This window comes from Mytilus trossulus, chromosome 4 (genome assembly GCF_036588685.1).
Source record: "Mytilus trossulus isolate FHL-02 chromosome 4, PNRI_Mtr1.1.1.hap1, whole genome shotgun sequence".
Lineage (NCBI taxonomy): Eukaryota > Metazoa > Mollusca > Bivalvia > Mytilida > Mytilidae > Mytilus > Mytilus trossulus.
The window spans coordinates 63,347,772-63,361,173 of record NC_086376.1 but is presented as its reverse complement, the minus strand read 5'-3'; the positions used below and the strand labels follow the sequence as shown (position 1 = coordinate 63,361,173).

At 31.8% G+C, this 13,402-nt stretch overlaps 1 protein-coding gene across 9 annotated transcripts in view; it reads right to left on the bottom strand.

Annotated features, from left to right (window-relative positions):
• LOC134715732 (uncharacterized) overlaps positions 1-13,402 on the bottom strand; it is a 41,810-nt gene that overhangs the window by 8,227 nt on the left and 20,181 nt on the right. For 8 of the 9 annotated variants that reach the window (XM_063578105.1, XM_063578104.1, XM_063578107.1 and 5 more), the window contains 5 exons: positions 6,141-6,283; positions 4,347-5,603; positions 4,001-4,021; positions 3,212-3,288; positions 396-2,182 (listed from right to left, as the gene is read on the bottom strand). In XM_063578105.1, the coding sequence (XP_063434175.1) occupies positions 396-2,182; positions 3,212-3,288; positions 4,001-4,021; positions 4,347-5,603; positions 6,141-6,283 (3,285 nt within the window). The remainder of the gene's footprint in view (positions 1-395; positions 2,183-3,211; positions 3,289-4,000; positions 4,022-4,346; positions 5,604-6,140; positions 6,284-13,402) is intronic. The other variant, XM_063578106.1, reaches the window with a different exon arrangement.

Below are 13,402 nucleotides of genomic sequence, written 5' to 3'. Positions count from 1 at the left end.
TAGAAAACTTCTAAAAACTAACATAAAAATGTTGTTTATAATAAATTTAATTTCAAAATATCACGTTGAGTGTATCTATCAAGATAAAAATGTTAATTACATGTATTATTACACACCGGTTTTGAAATTTTACAAATTAATTTGGACTTTGTCAATAAAACAAATTTAACTTTAAAAGACAGAATAAATGTACATGTATTTGAAATTTAATAAAAAATTTCTAACACTAATTATTTTTACAGGGGACAAGGGAACACTTGTGTGCGGGAGTTCAGTAATTCATGACGAAAGAGTAAAAAAAAGAAACAGTTAAACACACACACAACACAGCAAGAAATTAGAAGCAAAACACTTCACTCCATGTATCTCTATAAATAGACATTATGATATCTTACCATTCGGACTGTCTTGGAGTTTTCCTGCTAAATCATCATCTGGAGTTTCAGGTGTAAACATTCGAGATTTAGGTGGAGGTGACACTTTCATTTGTTTTGTCTCTTCATCAGACTCTGGAAGGCAGATACGAGGTTTTGGTGGTGACTTTGATCTTTTCGTCTTACGTCCAGGTGCTGCTTTCTTTTGGCGTTGAGGTGGTGATATAGACCTATTTGTTAATGTTCTGTCAGGAGAAGTAGAAGAAAAGGAATCAATTGGTGAATATGATCTTTGTCTTTGCTGCTTTGAATCGAAAGTTTTGACACTGCGTTTGAAAGATGATGACATTGAAGCGACAGATATTACGCCCTGATCCTCCCTTGGGGGTGACCATGATCTACATGGACTTGTCTGGACTGCTTCTGATCGTACATAGACATCCCGAACTTTTCGCTTACTTACAGGACTTTTTATTATTGGGGATGGCACATTAGTGGAAGCATCTTTCAATCTTCTTGATTTTGGAGACTTCGATCTTTCTCTTCTTAGTGTTTCTTTGTCAACATAGTCAGTTTTCATTTGATTTTGCTGATCTTTTGTTTTCTTTTTATCTGATTTCCCTGGTTTCGAACTTCTTACTTTACGAACAACTTGTAAATCTTCAGTGGAAGCTTCAGATTCATCTGCTTTTCCTCCCTGTCCAATGGAAGCCATATAGGCATCTAACATTCCACCATGCTTTACCTTTTTTGTTCGAACTTTTTGAATTTCAATACTGCTGTCCTTAGTTGATGTAGTATCACCATTATAAGCAACAGAGTCAAATGAATCCTTATTGTTATCTATTGATTCCGCACTCATAGTAGTTTCACTTCCAAATAACGTAGATGACTCTGAACTAGCTGCTGCAGATGTTGTAGAGACATAATTTAACTCAACATCAATAGCCTGATCAGATAATTTTCCTTTCTTCTTAGCAGTAAGCAGCATTTCCAGTTTTTTCAATTTGTCTAGTCTTTTAATTTCTTTTCTTCTCTCTTTGTCAATTTTTATTCTTTGACTTTCAATTTTGTCCTTGAGTTTATTCATGAGTGGATCAATCACATGTCTTTGCCGTGACTTTTTAGATTTTCCTTGGTTTGAATCCTCGGCTTTACTTGGAGTAGCCTCAAAACTTGCATCCTCTGCTATTGAATATAGGGTGTCAATACTGTCACCATGAACTGGAATATCAACCTTTGCCTTCTTAGAACCTTTCTTTTGATTTTCCATTTCTTTTTTCTGTTTTCCTTCAAAACTTGAATCAGGATTTCTGCTTTCTTTCTTATGTTTTCCATGTAGTTTTTTCTTCTGTTGCTCATGTAGAATGTCAGCATAACTTCCGTTACTTTCTTCCTCACTTAATCTTCGTAAATTCTGTAGTTCCTGTCTCTTTCTTTCACTTCTTGAGTCTTTCCTTTGTTCTTGACGAGACTTTTCTCCCAATTCTTGCATAATTCTACGTTCTTTAGCTTTTTCATAAGTTCTCTCATCAGTAATTTTTTGAACGATATGTTTCGTTGGATTTTTCAACAGATCAGTGATGGCTTCCATTCTAGATGAGTTTATTGTGCTTGTACTTTCATTTTGATTCATTTCCTGGAATTTCAGCCACAAATCGTTAATATTTGGAGGAAGTTCTCTGTGTGATTCCTGTTCAAGTTTTCTTTGTAGTGACTTTGCCCTTTCATTTGGAGGCACGTGATCATACTCGGCACCAAATTCTTTTTCATCAGTGGAATTCTGTAAATATCCTTTCTGTTTCAATCTGTAAGGAGAAAACGATGAAGCATTAAAGCAATCAGAACTATATGCATTGAAGACCTGTTGGTGACCTTCTGCTGTTGTCTGTTCTATGGTCTGGTTGTTGTCTCTTTGACACATTCCCCATTCCCATTCTCATTTTTACTTTGAAATATTTTACATTTTTTCAATATTTAAAATTTTGTCATGTCCAGGCCTTTTATAGCTGTGGTATTTTTTTTTTTTAAGGACTGCATGGTAACCTATAGTTGATTGCATGTATGTCATTTGAACCCTAGTTGATAGATTTCTCATTGCCAATCATAAAACATGTAAATCAACAAGTTGAGAAAATTGCTAGAAAAGGCTTAGTGTTTCTTCAATTACAGTGTCATTTTACAATCTGAAATCACTGAAAACAATTTGCCAAAAAAATAGTTTATTCATTCTTTCTAGTAGAATTATTGAAGAAATTCTAAATACATTTAGCAATTGATGTACCGTTATATATCTGTTCCAGACCATATGAGTATTTGGACCGTTCACCCAAGGTGACACAACTCAAGTAACGTATTTTTTTTCACATTTTCATGTATGCAGTTATGCATGTTCCTGTGCATTTGCATGTTTTGGTAAAGTTGCTAAATATTCTAAAACAAATGCCCTCCCATATTATGTTTACTTCAGATATCTTCAATTTCAGTGATCATAGTTCAATTAATGTACTACTGATCGACATGCTTAATACAAGAGATTAACAGATTTAATTAGCGCGAAGTTTAAAAAAAAGTTAAAACATAAAGTTTTTGTTTCAATTACAATTGAACTTTTTTATATTAATTTGATAGTTAAGTTATGTTGATCTACTATATGCATTTGTATCTTATAAACTTTACCAACTTTTTAATATAAGTCCGACCATATGAGTATTTTGAAAAAGTACACATACGGTCCAGACCGTACGCGTACAGTCCAAATACTCATACGGTCTGGAACATATCAACAATGTACCAGTATATGTCCTCAATTTTTTATCTAAATAAACAGATTTTACCTTCTTTGTAATTCGTATTCAATTTGAATTTTTGCCTTTTCTTCTTTCACCATTTCTTCGAAATCTTGGTCAGGACACTAAAAACACAATAATAACTGCTATTAAAGGACTTCAACCAAAATCATTTTATACAACACAAGGTCAAAATCTCACATTGCATAATGTCACAAGATTTAATTTTTTATGAAAACAAAATAATAAAGTAAGATTTAAAAAATCTATTGTAATAAAACTATATTTCCAGAAATTGAGTTAGATGCAAAAATATAACAACCAAATATACTTTTGTTACATGATTGTGAAAACTAGAACATAATAATTACTTTAGTCCTTCTTCGTCTGTCAAACGGCTGTAAATCAAATTTTCAGTCAAAAACTCACACAATTAAAATTAAAAGTTTATACTTTCATATCCAACATCTCGTTAAACGAGTCATATTAAAAATGCCAATAATTATATTTTATTAAATATTGAGCTAGTTCAAGACAATTGACCATAAATTCAAGTAAGGTGAATAACTGTACAATATTTGCCAGTGACATTATAAGTGATTTCCATGCCTGAGATAGTTGCATTGGGAAAGTTGTTGTAATGTGAACAAGTTGTCCCCAAGTGTTAATTTTGTTTGTGAGCCAATAAAGACTTTTATTTTAATAACATTCAGTGAGAATAAAAATAACAATAAAATTGTACAATACAATGTCAAGTCAAGGTGAAATGCATTATAAAGACCACATAACAAGATTTATGTGACAAATGTGAACCAATGTAGACACATGAAGACTTACATTGTAAGGTGTACTACAGCGCTGTAAATGTAATGCTTATTTTACAATACTATTTCAGATTTAGCTGATACATTGAAAAGTAGTTTAAAACTTCATGAAAAGCAGCATAAATCAAAAATTATTTATTTGTTAGTTTTCAGAAAGTTTAATCTAATTTTTTCATGTAAAGAAAAAAATCTTTGTTATATCTATACAGACAAAATTTGTTCTCTCTCTTAACAAACTTTAAATAATAATAACCAGTATTTATATTTCCAAATTAAATCTGTACAGAATAATCTCTATTATGATCATTTCTATTCCTGTCTAACATAGAATTATTTTTGGATGCTAGTAATAAACCTACCCTTGGTAATTCTCTGAATTCTAGTTCTTCTGTATCATCATCAATCAACACTTGGTGATGAGTCATACCCGTCCTAGTGGGAGGTTCCTTACGGGGTCTATACATATCATAATAATTCTGTCCCTTTTCTAGTGTTCTTCTCTCTTTAGGTGGCTCAGTATCTGGTCCTCTGTTGAGAAGCCTTTCGTCCCTCACATAGTCAATAACTCTGTCAGTTTGTCTATAACCTGGGTTAATTGTGTCTAAATGTGGACCTGGGTCTAAACCTGCTGGATGTGCTGGTCCCGGGTCAAGAGGTCTAACATTTTCTTCTGATGGTTGTCTATCTGATGTGAAATCAGAACCTCTGTCTAAAGGTCTGACTACTTCTCTAAGGCTAGATTCTGAAGAGCTTGCTCTTGGTCTATAGTCTTGTCCCCTGTCACTAGGTACAACTGGTTCTCTGCTTAACTCCATTTCGGGATTTCCAGATTCCAAAGATCTAATTGGTTCTCTACTGCCTGGTTCTAGACCTGAACTTCTAGGTTCTGATCTATCATGTTGTGTATCTCTCCATGCTATAGTTCTCATTGGGAAGCTATCATCCCCAGGTCTATCGTAAGCCTTATTATAAGGAGTAGAACCCGGTTTATCATCTTTGTTTATACCATCCCCAAGTTCTCTCTGAGAAAACTCAGCCATTCTATCATAACTAGTTTCCTCTTGTCTGGTTATGAAATTTGGTCCTTTTTCTAATGGTTTGACATTTAAAATGTCTTCCATTAGCTTTTCGTCAACAATTCTTCCTCTGTTGGCAACATTTGCTAGGACAGCTGGTGATGCCATTGAAGTGTGGTGGGAATAGATCGGAGATGGCTGGCTAGACAGTTCCATAAAACGATCTCCATACATTGGAGAGGAATATTTATGATCAACATCAGGCAGTGTTGCTAAGTCAGTTTCTGATCTAGATTTTGTTGGTTTTGGTTCATATTGTTCTCTTTCGAAAGTGTCCTTGTATACACGACTATCACTTCTGGGATCAGAATGTTCATGATGTCTGGTTGAACGTTTGGGAGTAGCATACTGGTCCCCTGGATCAGACCTAGTACTGAGAGTTAACCTTTCTTCGTATTGACCTGGTACCCTGCTGGAAGTAAAATCTTCCCTGTTTCCCATGTCACGTCTATATGAGGACAAGTTACTACCATGAGAACTGGCCAGGTCACTTCGTGGATTATCTACTCCACTGTCTGTACCAGATCTTTCCTTGTCATCCTACAAAATAAGCACATATATATATATTTACTATTGTATTGGTACAGCATAAAGGTGAAATTTAGAAAAACAAATATATGTTTACTACCGTATAGCGGGTTATTTTCGCGGGTGTAAAATTTCGCGATTTTCATTGAAAAAGGTATACGAAATATTTTAGCGGTTATTTTTTTGGCGGATGAAAACTTTTATTAATACCTTTGCATGTACACCTTTAATTTGGCGGAATTTATTTTGGCGATTTTCTTCTATCCGCGAAAATAAGCGAAAATTTACACCCCGCGAAAATAACCCTCTATACGGTATTGTATAGGTATAGGGAAGCATAAAATATGAAATTTAGAAAGAAAAATAAAGATATGCTGGTTGTTTTCATTTGTATTGTCTCAAGAACATAAATATTTTAAATATAAGAGACAAGTGTACATTTTCTTGTAATAACAACCTTTCAATGTGAACTTAAATGAATTCATAAATCATAATTCACTTTCCTATCAATTAACAGCATGGAATTTCACAATGCTTTTACAGACTTACAGCTAAAGATTTTTCATCAATTGTAGACAAAGTGTCTTTTTTATCTGGATTCTTGGTGCCATAAATTCCTGAAGTAGAAGGAACATCTTTCCTGGATCCTAGGTATTGTGATGGGAATGATGGAGCAGTGGCATCATCAGAACCTAAAACAATAAAACCAAACATCATATTGAATACATGTTAAATTTTCCCTGGTAAAAAAAGCAATTCAATTTTGACTATTTGTATCATAAATCAAAATGTTGCAAAAGAGTGTATATGTCCAAACTGTACATTAATTGAGATTTTTACAACAAAATTATTGCATGGGGACAGTATATGTCCACTTGACAATGCAATGTAAAAATAAATAAATAAATTAAACTAAATATTTGAAAATCAGATAAAGTTATTATACATATATTTTAGTTTAGATTGTAGATAAGCAATTCAATATGAAAATAATTTTAAATACAACAGCAAAATTAGTTCATGCATGCCACATCGTTTTTATTTTTTCCTTTGGCTGATGATTGGATGTAATAACAGTCAATCTCATTTATTTTAAAAGAAAAACATGTCATTTTTAAAATCCTGCCAAGCATCAATGATGAAATCTGTAGCACCTAAAGATGTTTAGGCAAAAAATGGATATCTGAAATACTGTAGATCATTTTCCATAGAAGTAGTTTAAATAAGATTGTCTCCCTCGATAACTATCTCTACATATGTTGAAATTTTTTTTGTATTTGTATCCATCTGCCCTTTTCAACTAATTTTTATAGTTTGTTCATATGTTGTACTATTACACCACTGTCCGAGTTTAGGGGGAGGGATGGTGCCTTCAAATAAGTTTAAACCTGACACATTCTGTATGAATATGCCTGTCCTGTAATTCCTGTTGTCGTTTGTTGGTGTGTAACATATATGTTTATTGACTTTATCATTCATTAATTTGTACATAAATTAGGCTTTCAGTTTTCTCATATCAATGTTTTCATTTGTCATTTCTAGACCTTTTTTAGCCGACTATGTGGTATGGGATTTGCTCATTGTTGAAGGCTGTACGGCGATTTATAGTTATAAACTTCAGTGACATTTGGACTCTTGTGGGGAGTTGTTTCATAAGCAATCATACCACATCTTTTTTTAATTGATAAATCTTAACTTCCATGTCTTTCTTAAAACATAGTCAGTAACACTAGATGTTGGTCATGTTACAATATCACAATTCATGCAAGTTGGTCATATTAATTAACATGCAAAATTTCAATTTTAGTTTGAGCAAAAAAAAACTTTCTGTATAATGTTATTCCAAGTTCATTGGATCCTATATTTTCGATATGCATTTAAAAAAAATAATACAGTGACAGATTCACTGATTTTAAAATAAAACCAGATGCTCCGCAGGGCGTAGCTTTATACGACCGCAGAGGTTGAACCCTAAACGGTTGGGGCAAGTATGGACACAACATTCAAGCTGGATTCAGCTCTAAATTTGGATTGTGATTTAATAGTGACACAGCATAGGTTTCTGACACAGAATGAATGTGTTCTAATGAACTTAAAATTTTTGTTTTCTCTTAGAGCAATTCACTATGCTGTTGAATATTAATCCTCTCAAAAAAATGTTTGAAGAAATTTTCTTTTTATTTGTGAAATTTCAAATGAGAAAAATTTAACCCAATTTTTTAATCACATCCCCCTTTCCCTTATTCCAAAACTAATCTCAATTAAAATATTCTAATGGAGTTTGCAACAATAACTACTCATTTAAATACATCATAAAATATTAAGATGTAAAAAAAACTGCTTGTTATCACTGAATGGTAAAGATTATTATTTAAATTTATCAGTTGGTAGTAAAAAGTGAATATACATTGTATATTGTATATAACAAAGAATTAAGTTGATTCTGGACAAAGAAAGATAACTCCAATTAAAAAAAAATCTTGCAATAAGATATTTCTTGCTTACTATTCTGGACAAAGAAAGATAACTCTAATTAAAAAAAAATTTGCTGAAATTAGATATTTCTTGCCATTGCACAATACTGTGCAATTGAAAAGACTTGCTATTGCACAATACTTAATATAATAATTTTAGATCCTGATTTGGACCAACTTGAAAACTGGGCCCATAATCAAAAATCTAAGTACATGTTTAGATTCAGCATATCAAAGAGGCCCAAGAATTTAATTTTTAATTTAAAATCAAACTTAGTTTAATTTTAGACCCTTTGGACCTTAATGTAGGCCAATTTGAAAACGGGACCAAAAATGAAGAATCTACATACACAGTTAGATTTGGCATATCAAAGAACCCCATTTATTCAATTTTTGTTGAAATCAAATAAAGTTTAATTTTGGACCCAGATTTGGACCAACTTGAAAACTGGGCCAATAATCAAGAATCTAAGTACATTTTTAGATTCAACATATCAAAGAACCCAACCAATTCATTTTTTGTCAAAATCAAACGAAGTTTAATTTTGGACCCAGATTTGGACCAACTTGAAAACTGGGCCAATAATCAAGAATCTAAGTACATTTTTAGATTCAACATATCAAAGAACCCAACCAATTCATTTTTTGTCAAAATCAAACGAAGTTTAATTTTGGACCCTTTGGACCTTAATGTAGACCAATTTGAAAACGGGACCAAAAGTTAAGAATCTACATACACAGTTAGATTCGGCATATCAAAGAACCCCAATTATTCAATTTTGATGAAATCAAACAAAGTTTAATTTTGGACCCTTTGGGCCCCTTTTTCCTAAACTGTTGGGACCTTAACTCCCAAAATCAATACCAATCTTCCTTTTGTGGTCATAAACATTGTGTTTAAATTTCATTGATTTCTATTTACTTAAACTAAAGTTATTGTGCAAAAACCAAGAATAATGCTTATTTTGACCCTTTCTTGGCCCCTAATTCCTACACTGTTGAAACCAAAACTCCCAAAATCAATCCCAACCTTTCTTTTGTGGTCATAAACCTTGTGTCAAAATTTCATAGATTTCTATTAACTTAAACTAAAGTTATAGTGCGAAAACCAAGAAAATGCTTATTTGGGCCCTTTTTGGCCCCTAATTCCTAAAATATTGGGACCAAAACTCCCAAAATCAATACCAACCTTCCTTTTATGGTTATAAACCTTGTGTTAAAATTTCATAGATTTCTATTCACTTTTACTAAAGTTAGAGTGCGAAAACTAAAAGTATTCGGACGACGACGACGACGATGACGACGACGCCAACGTGATAGCAATATACGACGAAAATTTTTTTAAAATTTGCAGTCGTATAAAAATTGAACCCAATTTTTTAATCACATCCCCCTTTCCCTTATTCCAAAACTAATTTCAATTAAAATATTCTAATGGAGTTTGCAACAATTACTACTCATTTAAATACATCATAAAATATTAAGATGTAAAAAAAACTGCTTGTTATCACTGAATGGTAAAGATTATTATTTAAATTTATCAGTTGGTAGTAAAAAGTGAATATACATTGTATATTGTATATAACAAAGAATTAAGTTGATTCTGGACAAAGAAAGATAACTCCAATTAAAAAAAAATCTTGCAATAAGATATTTCTTGCTTACTATTCTGGACAAAGAAAGATAACTCTAATTAAAAAAAAATTTGCTATTTCACAATATTGTGAAATTAGATATTTCTTGCCATTGCACAATACTGTGCAATTGAAAAGACTTGCTATTGCACAATACTTAATATAATAATTTTAGATCCTGATTTGGACCAACTTGAAAACTGGGCCCATAATCAAAAATCTAAGTACATGTTTAGATTCAGCTTATCAAAGAGGCCCAAGAATTTAATTTTTAATTTAAAATCAAACTTAGTTTAATTTTAGACCCTTTGGACCTTAATGTAGGCCAATTTGAAAACGGGACCAAAAATGAAGAATCTACATACACAGTTAGATTTGGCATATCAAAGAACCCCATTTATTCAATTTTTGTTGAAATCAAATAAAGTTTAATTTTGGACCCAGATTTGGACCAACTTGAAAACTGGGCCAATAATCAAGAATCTAAGTACATTTTTAGATTCAACATATCAAAGAACCCAACCAATTCATTTTTTGTCAAAATCAAACGAAGTTTAATTTTGGACCCTTTGGACCTTAATGTAGACCAATTTGAAAACGGGACCAAAAGTTAAGAATCTACATACACAGTTAGATTCGGCATATCAAAGAACCCCAATTATTCAATTTTGATGAAATCAAACAAAGTTTAATTTTGGACCCTTTGGGCCCCTTTTTCCTAAACTGTTGGGACCTTAACTCCCAAAATCAATACCAATCTTCCTTTTGTGGTCATAAACATTGTGTTTAAATTTCATTGATTTCTATTTACTTAAACTAAAGTTATTGTGCAAAAACCAAGAATAATGCTTATTTTGACCCTTTCTTGGCCCCTAATTCCTACACTGTTGAAACCAAAACTCCCAAAATCAATCCCAACCTTTCTTTTGTGGTCATAAACCTTGTGTCAAAATTTCATAGATTTCTATTAACTTAAACTAAAGTTATAGTGCGAAAACCAAGAAAATGCTTATTTGGGCCCTTTTTGGCCCCTAATTCCTAAAATATTGGGACCAAAACTCCCAAAATCAATACCAACCTTCCTTTTATGGTTATAAACCTTGTGTTAAAATTTCATAGATTTCTATTCACTTTTACTAAAGTTAGAGTGCGAAAACTAAAAGTATTCGGACGACGACGATGACGACGACGCCAACGTGATAGCAATATACGACGAAAATTTTTTTTAAATTTGCGGTCGTATAAAAATTGAACCCAATTTTTTAATCACATCCCCCTTTCCCTTATTCCAAAACTAATTTCAATTAAAATATTCTAATGGAGTTTGCAACAATTACTACTCATTTAAATACATCATAAAATATTAAGATGTAAAAAAAACTGCTTGTTATCACTGAATGGTAAAGATTATTATTTAAATTTATCAGTTGGTAGTAAAAAGTGAATATACATTGTATATTGTATATAACAAAGAATTAAGTTGATTCTGGACAAAGAAAGATAACTCCAATTAAAAAAAAATCTTGCAATAAGATATTTCTTGCTTACTATTCTGGACAAAGAAAGATAACTCTAATTAAAAAAAAATTTGCTATTTCACAATATTGTGAAATTAGATATTTCTTGCCATTGCACAATACTGTGCAATTGAAAAGACTTGCTATTGCACAATACTTAATATAATAATTTTAGATCCTGATTTGGACCAACTTGAAAACCGGGCCCATAATCAAAAATCTAAGTACATGTTTAGATTCAGCATATCAAAGAGGCCCAAGAATTTAATTTTTAATTTAAAATCAAACTTAGTTTAATTTTAGACCCTTTGGACCTTAATGTAGGCCAATTTGAAAACGGGACCAAAAATGAAGAATCTACATACACAGTTAGATTTGGCATATCAAAGAACCCCATTTATTCAATTTTTGTTGAAATCAAATAAAGTTTAATTTTGGACCCAGATTTGGACCAACTTGAAAACTGGGCCAATAATCAAGAATCTAAGTACATTTTTAGATTCAACATATCAAAGAACCCAACCAATTCATTTTTTGTCAAAATCAAACGAAGTTTAATTTTGGACCCTTTGGACCTTAATGTAGACCAATTTGAAAACGGGACCAAAAGTTAAGAATCTACATACACAGTTAGATTCGGCATATCAAAGAACCCCAATTATTCAATTTTGATGAAATCAAACAAAGTTTAATTTTGGACCCTTTGGGCCCCTTTTTCCTAAACTGTTGGGACCTTAACTCCCAAAATCAATACCAATCTTCCTTTTGTGGTCATAAACATTGTGTTTAAATTTCATTGATTTCTATTTACTTAAACTAAAGTTATTGTGCAAAAACCAAGAATAATGCTTATTTTGACCCTTTCTTGGCCCCTAATTCCTACACTGTTGAAACCAAAACTCCCAAAATCAATCCCAACCTTTCTTTTGTGGTCATAAACCTTGTGTCAAAATTTCATAGATTTCTATTAACTTAAACTAAAGTTATAGTGCGAAAACCAAGAAAATGCTTATTTGGGCCCTTTTTGGCCCCTAATTCCTAAAATATTGGGACCAAAACTCCCAAAATCAATACCAACCTTCCTTTTATGGTTATAAACCTTGTGTTAAAATTTCATAGATTTCTATTCACTTTTACTAAAGTTAGAGTGCGAAAACTAAAAGTATTCGTACGACGACGACGACGACGACGCCAACGTGATAGCAATATACGACGAAAATTTTTTTAAAATTTGCGGTCGTATAAAAATTGAACCCAATTTTTTAATCACATCCCGCTTTCCCTTATTCCAAAACTAATTTCAATTAAAATATTCTAATGGAGTTTGCAACAATTACTACTCATTTAAATACATCATAAAATATTAAGATGTAAAAGAAACTGCTTGTTATCACTGAATGGTAAAGATTATTTAAATTTATCAGTTGGTAGTAAAAAGTGAATATACATTGTATATTGTATATAACAAAGATTTAAGTTGATTCTGGGCAAAGAAAGATAACTCCAATTAAAAAAAATTCTTGCAGATATTTCTTGCTTACTATACTGGACAAAGAAAGATAACTCTTAATTAAAAAAAAATTTGCTATTTCACAATATTGTGAAATTAGATATTTCTTGCCATTGCACAATACTGTGCAATTGAAAAGACTTGCTATTGCTCAATACTGAATATAATAATTTTAGATCCTGATTTGGACCAACTTGAAAACTGGGCCCATAATCAAAAATCTAAGTACATGTTTAGATTCAGCATATCAAAGACGCCCAAGAATTTAATTTTTGTTAAAATCAAACTTAGTTTAATTTTGGACCCTTTGCACTTTAATTTAGACCAATTTGAAAACGGGACCAAAAATGAAGAATCTACATACACAGTTAGATTTGGCATATCAAAGAACCCCAATTATTCAATTTTTGATGAAATCAAACAATGTTTAATTTTGGACCTCGATTTGGGCCAACTTGAAAACTGGGCCAATAATCAAAAATCTAAGTACATATTTAGATTCAGCATATCAAAGAACCCCAAGGTTTCAATTTTTGTTAAAATCAAACTAAGTTTAATTTTGGACCCTTTGGACCTTAATGTAGACCAATTTGAAAACGGGACCAAAAATTAAGAATCTACATTCACAGTTAGATTCGGCATATTTAAGAACCCAATTATTCAATTTTGATGAAAT